The 12,210-nt window shown below is 58.3% G+C and overlaps 1 protein-coding gene across 5 annotated transcripts; it reads left to right on the top strand.

Annotated features, from left to right (window-relative positions):
* The first annotated feature begins 78 nt into the window (after positions 1-78).
* On the top strand, positions 79-6,809 carry ZNF319 (zinc finger protein 319). Of its 5 annotated transcripts, none has more exons than XM_006072586.4 (3): positions 79-1,005; positions 3,018-4,985; positions 5,217-6,809. In XM_006072586.4, the coding sequence occupies exons 2-3, from the start codon at positions 3,246-3,248 to the stop codon at positions 5,229-5,231; spliced, it is 1,755 nt and encodes a 584-aa protein (XP_006072648.1). In that variant the 5' UTR covers positions 79-1,005; positions 3,018-3,245; the 3' UTR covers positions 5,232-6,809. The 5 variants fall into 5 exon arrangements, with proteins under 5 accessions (XP_006072648.1, XP_044787869.1, XP_044787870.1 ...); XM_044931934.2 differs by adding an exon at positions 1,748-1,924 and having other exon boundaries at positions 3,018-6,809; XM_044931935.2 differs by adding an exon at positions 1,745-1,924 and having other exon boundaries at positions 3,018-6,809.
* Positions 6,810-12,210: the final 5,401 nt, after the last annotated feature.

Below are 12,210 nucleotides of genomic sequence, written 5' to 3'. Positions count from 1 at the left end.
TTAGCACCGCCTCGGGGCGGGGTACGGGGGCGGGGCCCGGCAGGACAGGAGCAAAGATTATACCCACCCAGACCACGCTGCGTGCCCGCTCGCCTCGCTTTGACTGCTCCCTTGGAGCCTCCTGGCACGGCCATCCTCCGTGTGCCCATTTCAGAGATTTCTCTGGGTCCTGACCTCTCTCTCTGTCCGCTGCTCAGTCTGCAGCAACTCGGGACCTCCCGGCAGCCGATGGTCCCTGGGTCAGAGGTCAGAGCACTAGACCCAGCGGAGATCCTTGCCCTAGCCGTCCCGACTGGGGTCAGAGGTCCCGGGGCCCCTTCCCCAAGCTCCGCCCAAAGTCCGAGCTCCCGGGGGCACCCTTCCCTAAGTGCGAGCTGAACAGTCAGAGGCGGGTCCGTTTCAGAAGATCAGAGGGTCTAGGAGGGCTCTCCTCTCAGGCTCAGGGGTCGGGCCGTGGGTCGGGCCGTGGGCCGGGCCCTGGGAACTCGCTCCCCTAAGGCCGAGTAGGGTGGTCGGAAGCAGAGCGCCCTTCCTGGGTCAGCTGAGACGTGCCGGCCGAGCGACCGGAGAGCCACCCAGCGCGTCCGGCTGTCCGACCCGGCCCGGCCGCGGGGTCCCCGGCAGGGGGCGGCCTCGCTCCGTGCCGCCCGCTCCTCCCGCAGCCGCCGCCGCCCGGACTGCCGCTCCTCCCCCGGCCCCGCCTCCCTGGCCCCCGCGCCGCCCGCCTGTCCGCCGGTCTCTGCAAGGCCATCGTTCCGTCCTCCCGCCCTCCCAGCGCTCCTCCGCCCCGGCCCCGCTATCCCGGCCGCGCACGTCGCTTCCTCGATTCCGGCCGCCGCTAGCCCGTTCCCCGCCCCCGGGCCGGCAGCCGCCGCTACGCGAGGCCGGGGATTGGCAGCGCGCGTAGGCCGCGCTGCCGCGGATGGAGTCGGAATAAAGGGGCGGCTGAGAGAGCAGCCAGTCGCCACTCGCCCCGCGCCTGACCCCGCGGGCGGCCCGGAGCAGGTGAGCGGCGGGGCGCCCGGGGCCGCGTCTGGGGGCCACTGCCGCGCCCGCCGCACCCCTTCCCCAGCTGGCCCGGCAGTACCCCCCCAACCCCACCTCCGGCCCGACCCGGCGGCCTCCTGAGCTCTTGGGCGGCCCAGGCCGACCTCGACACGCAGCCACCTCCCGGGCCCGGCCTGCAGCCCTGGGCCCTTTCTCGGGCCCACTCGCCCGCAGGTCCGGCGCCGGGGCCGCAGCGTCCTGGCCGTTTCCCGGCGAGGGCTGACAGGAGGCAGCCCAGCTGGGCCGGCGGGCAGTGCCGGCGGGGAGGTGATCGGCTTTCATTCGGTTGGTTTCCCAAGGAAGAGGAAGGGCTGGGGTGGGGCGCAGGTGGGGGCCTCCCCTTGCCTCCCTAACCCTAGTCTCTCATCCTCTTTGCTGGGTGATCAGAGGCCTCCTGACCGCACCTTCCTGGAGGGGGGGCCGGAATGGGCAGCGGACCTGGGGGCCCGGGGCTGGGGACCTTGGGTCTGGCAGCCATTCATGCCAGGAGAAAAAACAAAAAAACAGTTGGGTTGGCGCAGTCTGACCTAGACCTGGCTCAGAGTAGTCCTGCTTCCCTCTTTCCTGGGGAGGCTTCGGTACCTGCTGGCTCATGCAACCTGCTGCCTCCACTCGGAGCAGCGGCTTCTTCACTTCTTCCCTTCCCGGAAAGATGCTGAGGCTGACAGTTTTTAGCCTGACTCTTACGTTTCTTTAGCAGAACAGTTAGAAGCCTGGCTGGCTTGTGAAGGCATCCCCTTCCTTCTCTTTTCATCGGGAGAAAACTTAGAAACTTTTCAATGTTAGAAGCGGAGGAGCTGGGAACCTGAAAGCGGGTTGCATCTGATTCTAAAAGTTCCTCCCTCTCGCTGTCATTACCTTATGCTGCCACAAAGTGGTGAGTTAGAGATTTGCCTGGGCTGGGTGGTCTTTACCTTCCATGGATTATCCAGTGTTACAGACTTGGAGCAAGGGAACAGGGTTGTCTCCGGAAAGGTGACAGGGATGGTTAGCATGCTACATCCCACATTGCAGAGGCAAACTCAAAATTGCTTACATTTCCTGCAGGCCTTGACACTATCATATTAAGAGGATTTAAGGCTTTTTTTTTTTTTGGTGCTCTGGGAGATGACTAGCCTGGGGAACTTCTGCCGAGTAGCCATCAAGGCTGTGTGGGTCTGTGGGTCTCATCCTCATTAAGCATTGGCTCAGGTCCCTGCAAAACCATCCCCCTTATTGTGTGAAGACAGAATAGGCACACAGTCAAGGGGGAGGACCTGGGGACAATTGAGAGAGGTATGGGCCAGCCCCTCACAGGAGAAGTTTTCTGAGATGGGCCTCCATTCCATGCAGGTGTTTTAAATATCGGTTGACTGAGGGGCCTTCAGATCTGGGAGGTCTGGCCCTTTAGCTCTACAGTCTGTTCTTATGAGCAGTTGTGTCCTGGGTCGAAATTCAGGGCAGCTACAGGAGAGGAGCTGGCAGGTCTACAGGGAGGCCTCAACTGGAGCCTCTATGCTTTTATCTGTCTTCTGTATTAGGCTTCCAAATAAGAAATGTTTTGCACACACATAAAAAAAGGTTATGTTTTTAAAATTCTTGTTTTGTGCACCAAGGCCCTCACCGGTCAGTCTTTCCCTCCTTCTTTCCTGGGAGCATGAACAGAACTTGTGACTTCTTTGTATTGTGGGCAGATCACCCCAGACTGTCACTTGTGAGACAGCTAATGGAAATGGGTTGGCAGTAAGCTGGGAGACTGGAATGCCTGGCCAAGGGATGGGGAACTGAGGATGGGTGGGCCTGGAGACAGCCACCATCCCCTTTACTGGAGGAGTTGTGCTGCCAGAAAGTGAAGATCTCCCAGCCCAGAGCCCCCTTCACTTCCCTGATGTGTTTAATGTCAATGTGGCGAGTGCAGGCAGATCAGGGAGAGGCCCTGGGAACAGCTGTGTGTCCCTGCCTCAAGCTCACAATTTCTTTCTTCTCTGCAGAGCCTCCCTGCCACTCCTGGCACCCTGCCCGAAGACCCCCGTCCTGTAGGCACAGCCTTGTAGTCTGTCTTGGTGAATGACTTGGACCACCTGACCAGTCCCGCTCCGTGCCTTGTCCGAGGTCCTCGTCCATCCCTGATCCTGGGCAGCTTCTCTCTTTGGTGTGGGTCACCTTAAGCAGGGAAACTGAAGCCATTACTCTCCAAACCCTGTTTCATCTTCCCAAGCATGTCGGAGAGCTGGCAGCAGCCGCCGCAGACGCAGCCGCAGCAGCCTCAGCCCCCACAGCCGCAGCACCATGCTGAACCCCCGCCGGCCCTGGCGGAGCACACGCTGCCCCCAGGCACGGCTGAGAACCCCCTGGGCTGCGCGGTCTATGGCATCCTCCTGCAGCCTGAGCCTGGCCTGCAGCCCCCGCAGCACGTGCCCCTGCAGTCCGCAGGGGAGCCGGGCCCCAAGTGTGGCGTGTGTGGTCATGACCTGGCACACCTGTCCAGCCCACATGAGCACCAGTGCCTGGCGGGCCATGATCGCTCATTCCAGTGCACGCAGTGTCTTAAAATCTTCCACCAGGCTACCGACCTGCTGGAGCACCAGTGCGTGCAGGCCGAGCAGAAACCTTTCGTCTGCGGTGTCTGCAAGATGGGCTTCTCACTGCTCACGTCACTGGCGCAGCACCACAGCGCCCACAGCGGCACCGGGGGCCTTGTGAAATGTTCCATCTGCGAGAAGACCTACAAGCCCGCCGAGGCGGCCGAGCCCGAGGCCACTGCTGCCCCCTCCCTGCCCCCGGCACCCCCGCCTCCGCCTGCCGTAGCCCCGGCGGAGTCGGCCGACAAGCCCTACAGCTGCCCCATCTGCCAGAAGCCCTTCAAGCACCTGTCGGAGCTCTCGCGGCACGAGCGCATCCACACGGGCGAGAAGCCCTACAAGTGCACGCTGTGCGACAAGAGCTTCAGCCAGTCGTCGCACCTGGTGCACCACAAGCGCACGCACAGCTCGGAGCGGCCGTACAAGTGCGCGGTGTGCGAGAAGACCTTCAAGCACCGCTCGCACCTGGTGCGCCACATGTACGCGCATTCGGGCGAGCACCACCTGTTTCGCTGCAACGTGTGTGAGCTGCACTTCAAGGAGTCGTCGGAGCTGCTGCAGCACCCATGCACGCCGAGCGGGGAGCGGCCCTTCCGCTGCGGCGAGTGCCAGAAGGCCTTCAAGCGGCCGTCGGACCTGCGGCAGCACGAGCGCACGCACAGCGCCGAGCGGCCCTTCAAGTGCGACCTGTGCCCGATGGGCTTCAAGCAGCAGTACGCGCTCATGCGGCACCGGCGCACGCACAAGGCCGAGGAGCCCTTCAAGTGCGGCCTGTGTGAGAAGGGCTTCGGGCAGCCCAGCCACCTGCTCTACCACCAGCATGTGCACACCCTCGAGACCCTCTTCAAGTGCCCCGTGTGCCAGAAGGGCTTCGACCAGTCTGCCGAGCTGCTGCGGCACAAGTGCCTGCCGGGTGCGGCCGAGCGGCCCTTCAAGTGCCCAGTGTGCCACAAGGCCTACAAGCGGGCCTCGGCCCTGCAGAAGCACCAGCTGGCCCACTGCTCGGCGGCCGAGAAGCCCCTGCGCTGCACCCTGTGCGAGCGCCGCTTCTTCTCGTCCTCCGAGTTCGTGCAGCACCGCTGCGACCCGGCCCGCGAGAAGCCGCTCAAGTGCCCGGACTGCGACAAGCGCTTTAAGTACGCCTCCGACCTGCAGCGGCACCGGAGGGTGCACACGGGCGAGAAGCCCTACAAGTGCCCCAACTGCGACAAGGCCTTCAAGCAGCGCGAGCACCTCAACAAGCACCAGGGCGTGCACGCCCGTGAGCAGCAGTTCAAGTGTGTGTGGTGCGGCGAGCGTTTCCTGGACGTGGCCCTGCTGCAGGAGCACAGCGCGCAGCACAGCGCCGCAGCCGCCGCGGCCGAGGGCGCCTACCAGGTAGCTGCCTGCCTGCCCTGAGTCCCCGCTGCGGCCCCGGCACGACCCGGCCCGGCCCGGCCTCCTTGCGCCCATCCCCGGACCTGGCCCTGGGCGTGAGGATGAAAGGGCACCAGGGCAGGTGGAGGGTGTAGGTGCCAGGCACCCCTGGTACCGGCCTGGAGGAGGTGGAGTTGGGGGGGCAGATGGCTGTGGCTGGTCTTGATCCCGCAAACCTCTTTCCCCTTACAGGATTCGCTCTCTTGAGAGACCTCAGCCTCCCTTTTCTCAGTGGAACCAGGCTGGAAGTCGAACTGGCCTCTCTCCACCCCAAGGAGGGGGTGGTGCTAGCCCAACCTTCCCAAACGGTTCAGCCTCACTAGAGAAAACAGATAGGTTAGGAAAGAGGAGGGTCACGGGAGGGCCTGGGTGCAGGGTGGCCCCCTTCAGGTAGCTGTTTGAGGGGGAAGGCTAACTCCAGGAGGGAATCCTGGGGCCAGGAAGCAACTTCAGCCAGGGGCAACCTGCCCTCCAGGGTTCTGACAGTCGAGACACACAGGAGTGCTGCACACCTGTGGGCCGGGTCTCTTGGAGAGCGATTGGCCCAGCCAGAAGGGAGGAGGCAGGGAAGTTCTTCCAGGACAGGCTCAGTCAGGAACAGTGCTGTCCCCAGGGAAAGGAGGAAAGGCAGCCTTTGCACGGAGGGCTCATCCCAGCGTTTTGGAAGCGCCCCTCCCACCTTTGCCACAGAGTTCCAAGCGCAGGTGGGAAACGTGCCCTCAGCCAGACAGAACTGCTGATGTGAAAGAAGGGGATTGTTAGACCCCCTGGTGCCCAGGAGGAGGAAGGGCCAAGCCCTTCATCTTCCTAGTGGATGGAAACAAGTGTCACTCCCTCACTCAAATCAAATTGTGTGAACCAAAGCCTCAAGGGCGTGGCCCTAATCAGCTCACCCCAGCCCTGCCTCAGGGCCAAGACCATGCCTGGGTACCTGGAGCAGGAGAGGTAAAAAGAGGGTGGGAATGCCTCTGACCCCACAGAGCCCTCCCAGCCCCTGGGCCCCCTTCTGCTGGCCTGTACGCCAGGGGTCTTGTGCTGCCAAGATGCTCTGGGCAATATCCAGCTATTTCCAAGACCAGAGTGTTCTCCCTCGGGTCCTTTTAGGGTACCCCTAGGTCTCCGGCTACCCACAGGGCTCATGGAGCCTTGGGTGTCCTGGATAGGGAGTGGGCAGGGGAAGAGGGTTGTTAAGGAAACCAGCAGGTGGATGGAGTCATCTGTTACCACTTGATGGCTGGGGCTCTTCTCAAGAAGGCCAGAAGACGTTTACTGTCAAAATGATTCTTCTGAACCCAGCTCTGCCCCTGCCCTCTCCCTACCCACCTCCCAGTTTGTGGTAAAAGGAGACTTTAATCAGTACCCACCACCAAATCCCAGAGGAGCAGGGAGACCCGCCTTGTCCCACTGTCACCTTCAGAAGTCTGAAAAGCCCACGTCCACCTCCTCTGACTGGATTCCCTTCCTGTGCCTGCAGAGAGGGGCAGTCCTTCCCCTCGGTGCTGGCTTTAGTCACAATGCCTCAAAAGACATGGAACCCAGGCTGACAACAGTCCCAAGTGCTCATTTTCTTTTTTTTTCCTTTCATTTTGCTTTCTAAAAGCAGTTGTTATACTGTTCATAACATTGTATAGTTTAATTTCATGTCATTTTGGATCTTATCTAAAAATGTGAGGATTTGAGTTTTTAAAAAGAAAGACTCCATTTTAGATAGCCCTTTTTGATGTTAATATATAGTGAGTCCAATGTATGCTTTAGAAGTAAAGACATTGACCTTCACAGACCAAAGCACAGCTTCTTCTGGTCATTCTTCCACAGACGGATGTTGAGCCATGGAGAAGGGGTGGTATGCAGGCTAGGGGGGCCAGGCTGGGGACTGGGATCTAAGGCTGGGTTCCAATCCTGAGTCTGGAACACTCTGGTCATGTGACTTCGGGCAAGCCCTCAGTTGCCTCGTCTATAAAATGGGGAGATTAACGCTTGCCTTGTTTGGTTCTTGTGAGAGTTAAGTGGAGTTGCATATGGAGCTTCCTCAGGGGGGAAGCTGTGACGATGCTGGAACCCTCAGGCTGCAACCTCGTGACCTCTATGGGGTTTTGCCGCAGCCACTGTAGAGGGAGCTGGACTGAGGGACCAGCAGCTCATAGATGGTCAGAAGCTGGGGCCTGAGCCTGGTAAGCAGGAGAGCTTGCTTGGCTCCAGTGGAAAACCAGGGCCTTCCTGGAGCAGCCTGTGGGCCCCGCCCCCAAGGATGGCCTGTTCTGGCTTCATTTCCACTCACCCTGTCACAGGGTGATCCTTTCGCATGTCCAACCCAGCCACCTCCATCTCAGCCTACCTGAACCCCTCTTCTGCCCCCATCCCTGTCCCCCAGGGAGCCAACTGCAACTTGGGCTCCTCCTGCTTCTCACAGGCAAGGGTGGAGGTGGGGAGAAGCAACTACCTCTGCCTGGGGTCTGAGGGTTAGTGGAGTGTGGTCAGCAGGGATCCCTGCCCTGAAGGTGGGGTGGAGATGAGGGTAGAAAGAGGACCAGAAGCTGCCCCCGCTGCAGGGGACTCAAAATGCTGCAGAAGGCTTAGTGGAGAGGCTGGAGGACCCCAGATGTGACCAGGACACCATGCTTCTCTTCGTGTGTGGCCATGGGGGACTTGCCCTTGAGAAGTTGGGTGGTTCCTTCCTGCAGGCATCTGCCTCTCAGCAATGATGCCCAGGGTCCCTTATGCGTCTGCTAGGCTCGAATTCTGGCTTCCTTTCTAGCTGAATGACCTTAGGCAAAGCCCACCCACCTTGCAGAAACTCCTAGAAAGCACTGGCATGTGTTTGGTGCTTTATAGCTTCAGGTCGCCCTTCCTGGACAGACGGTGGTCTGTGTGTGCCAGGGGCAGGAGGAGCCCTGGCAGATCTCACATAGACTGCAATGACTTTTTCTTTCTTCTTTTCCCACTCCATCTCTCACAAAGCAGTGGGGCTCCCACCTGGCCCTCAGCCTCTGGGCTCCAACTTGGGCCAAAACCAGGGCAGTAAATGGAGCCCTGGCCTGGGGGTTCAGGTCTTAGGGCTCTGATAGCAGGTGGTCCCAGGCAGGCTCTGCTCCTCTCAGGACCTCAGTTCCATCTGAAGCGGAGGTGTTGACTCCGATCTCTGAGGCTCCTAAGAGACCTGAATCTGGGAAGGTGATGGGATCAACCTGTGGCCCCCTTTCCCCTCCCTGCCTCTCCAGGCCTCCAGTCTGGTCTCCACCTGCCTCATTCCGGTCTCTTGGTTTGTGTCAGAAACAGCATAAACTGGCTTAAGCAGCGGCCTTTCACTGTACCTGACCACACACAGATAACCGCTCCCACCTACCTACCAGGAACCCCAGTTTCCTGTGCTCCATAACTCCATCCTTAGAGCACGGAATTTTCATGGGCGAACGTCCAACATTATGGCTAGGGGTACAAACTAGCACTGTCTTCTTCTTTCTTAAAAAATATATTTATTTGTTTTATTTGACTTTGCCAGGTCTTAGTTGTGGCATGTGGCATGTAGTTCCCCAACCAGGGATTGAACCCCGGACCTCTGCACTGGGAGTGCAGAGTCTTAGCCACTGGACCACCAGGGAAGTCCCAGACACTATCTTCTCTAGTCTCTGGCTTATCATTCTCTCTGCCCCAACCACTGACAGCATAGGGAGAGGGTGGTCCCTTGGGGTGAGGGGTGACATCTGGATGAGAGCCAGAGGACTGAGAGGGAGAGGCTAACATAGGGACTTCCCTGGTAGTCCAGTAGTTTGTTGCGCTTACACTGGCTGCAGGGGTCGTGGGTTTGATCCCTGGTCGAGGATCCTGCATGCTTCGAGGCTCAGCCAAAAAAGAAACACTAACATAAATTTCACATTTTGGAGTTAATAATTCCCCCTGCATGGCTTGGGTGGGTGTACATTCTCTTGGGTCCTCAAAGTCATTGCCAGGGCAGGCTGGGTCACCAGAGACAACTTTCCCAGGGAGCCCACCATCTTGCTGACTTTGTGTGGCCGGCTCTGTGCTCAGCCCCACAGCAGGGCAGTGGGAGGGGACCCTGCTATCCAGGAGTGGAGCCTGTGCCCATGAACCGTTGTGGCCCTGCTGTGCTCTTGTGGTTAAGAGCACCACAGTCAAGCCCGGCTGGAGTCCTGCCTCTGCCACTCATAAGCACCAAAGGTTTGGGAAGGTTTTTGAATCTTTCTGGGCCTTATTCCTCATCTGTGAAATGGAGCCAGTAACATTCTCTTCTGGGCTTAGGATGAGGGTCCCATGAAATGACCCATGTGGAGTATTGGACATGTAGCAGTCACTCAGAAAAGCAGAGGACTGGGAGGTCTGAGGCAGAAGGGAGCCAGCCTCGCTCTCCCAACCGAGTGTCAGGGTTCTCCTTACCCTTCCCTGCCACTCCCCCAACCCACCATCACTTTCCTATCTACCAGTTGGTTGGAACCTCATATCATCTCCATGAGACGGGCCGGGCAGACCTGAGGATCTGCTTTGTGTTGACACTTGAGAAGTCCAGAGGCTTCCCAAAGTCAGATAGTTTGTGATGAGAGATGCCTGGAATTGTGGGGGTGGGCCAGGTGGGCCAGGCAGGGGATAGGCAGTTGGGCAGGACCGTCCTAGGCTCTGAACCTCACAGGTCTCCACCTCCAGCCACTGGAGCTTGGGGCTCTGGTTCCAACCTACTCTTTGCTGGCCAGGAAGCTGGGAACAATGGCCGGGACTGGTGCTGGCACCCGGGCTGGCCAGGGGAGCAGGAGAGCTCTTCAACCAGCAGTGGAGGTGGGGGGCGTGGTGTGGCCAGCCTTCTGGCCTGCTCTCAACTCCTTGAGGGATTGGAGCCACCGTTCTGCATCTTCCCATCTGTGCAGAGACAGCTCCATAGAGAGCCTTCGCCTGACCTCCCAGCCCCCAACTTCATCCCTTCTCCAGAGCAGGCCCTAGACGAGGACCACAAACTGCTCAAACCTTGGAGAGTTGCCCGGGACCTAATTGCCCGGCCCAGACTCGCCTGTGATAAGCTCCACATCCCATCCTCAAGCCAGTGCTTTCTTTGTTCCTTGAAGGTCATGCCTCTAGGAAAAGCCTTGGCCGCTATTGATTTTCATAGATCTACAAAGATTCTGGCGGGAATGTCCAGTCCTCCTCACAGGGCCTTGAAAAGGAGGTCGAGGGGAGGGGTGGGGGTGGGCCAGGGCTTGTGGGATCTCCCTCTTCACTCTTCGTGCGTATCCATCCCCATTCTGGGTCTGCGCTCCTGCCTTTGTTCATCTGTAAGCAACACTGAACACCTGCTGTTTGCCAGACCCCGAGCTGGTGCAACTGGGCACGAAGGTAGGACTTGGGATGAGAGAGTTTTGAGGTTTTCATGTATATCAAAAGATAGGGTCAAAAATATCAAAGCTGCTGGAATACAGTACAAAATACTGCCTGCAAGAGTCCTCCTTGACCGTCCCACCACCCTCCCTCAGCCAGGACCCTTCCTCCATCCCCGATCCTTCCCATTGCCAGGCCCAGGGTGAGAGGATGTGTCTGTGTGTTACTCTGTAATAAACACAACTATTACTTTGTAGGAGTTGTTTCATTTCATCCAGGTCTTGTGTTGGTTCTGGGAGGCCCCAGGCCCCCTTCCTGAGTCCCAGATTCTACTGGATAGGTGAGAGGCGGCCAGCAAATACAGTATTTCCCAAGACCCTACTGTGGGCCAGAGGCTACGATTCCTGTCCTCATAATCTTGGGGAAGAACTGGGCAGAAGGGAAGACTGGGGAGAGGCCTGCCTGGAAGAAAGGATGAGATTTGGGTAGGAAGAGATGGCGAAAGCATTTCACGTGGAAGGAAGGCTTTGACCAAGGGTTAGGAGGCAGGCAAGAGTCTGAGTGTTTGGAACAGCAAGGAGACTGGTGATGGGGTTTGGGCTGGGGTAGTGCGTTGAGGCCCAGGGTCTGGGTTGTGGCTTGGGGTCAGGCCAGAAAGGCCTAGAGGTGAGGCCATGGAATCTGGGCTGTCCCCAAGTCAATGGCCACAGTGAGGATTTCTAAAGTAATCTCTCTATGAGGAGCAAAGAGCCCCCTGGGACTGAGTGGACTTAAAGGCAGAGATAGAGGCAATGGCTCAGGCTCAGTGGCCTCTCTCCATCTCTTGGGATTTTTCAACCTGCAGGTGATGAGGAGGATGTAAGTCAGGGTTTCCTAACCTTTGTGGGCAATGACTCTCCTGAGAATCAAGTGAAAACAAGGAGATTTTCCATGGAAAATGCACATATGAGTGGACCCATGGCTTTGCACATGATTTCGGATGGTTTGGATCCCTGAAGTCCCAGATCATAATAGTGTCAGAAGTCCTGTTCAAATACCTCCTGAGCCTGGTGGCTACTGACCCTGATTTGGGTCTGTCCTTGCAGACTGGCCACAGGTGGGATGGTCTTTGGAAGATCCTGGAGCTAAGTGCTGAGGATGGCTGCTCTAACCCCAGCCACGCCAAGACATTCTTCTTTCCCCCTTTGAGCAGGGTTATTCTGGACTTTGCCCAGGAACACCCATGGCTGTCTGCAGGGCATCAGACCTCCTTTCTATAGGTTGGTAGGCAATCAGAACTAGTCCTGAAGCTTTGTGGACAGAGCAGATAACTTTTGTTTCTGTGGTATATTCATTGGCTATGCTCTGGGCAGAGGAAACCTTCTCTGAGTGGCCTCAGGCACCTCGCCTTACTTCTATACTGTGTTGCTTCACCATGAATCGAGGCCCTAGGCCAAACCTCCAGGGCCTGACTCCACTTCTTCAAGGGGACCCAGGCCCAGGGAAGCCCCCCAGCATATATTGGTATGACAAGGGCTTCTGAGAGAGGGGTCTTAAATCCCTTTTGTGCCCTCTCTTTTCTCTTTTTGACTCAAGTTCAGAGTCTGAGGTGGAAGGGGCTTGCCTGCAGGCCTATAAGCAGTGGACAGGGGCACAGAGAGAACCTAATTCCTGGCCTGAGTTTGCACCTCATCCCCAGCTGGGGCTTGGGGCTTAGACCCTGACTCTCTGCCTGGGGTCACCAGATACATCTTTCCTAGACCCCATCAGTCCTCCAGGAGCTGGCAGGAGGCAGGTTAGGGTAAATATCATCATCCTGAGGTCCTGATCCTCCCCCAGCCTTTGCAACACACACACACACACACACACACACACACACACACAGGGA

The sequence above is a fragment of the Bubalus bubalis genome, chromosome 18 (genome assembly GCF_019923935.1).
Source record: "Bubalus bubalis isolate 160015118507 breed Murrah chromosome 18, NDDB_SH_1, whole genome shotgun sequence".
Taxonomy (NCBI): domain Eukaryota; kingdom Metazoa; phylum Chordata; class Mammalia; order Artiodactyla; family Bovidae; genus Bubalus; species Bubalus bubalis.
This window is presented reverse-complemented; position numbering and strand designations above follow the sequence as displayed.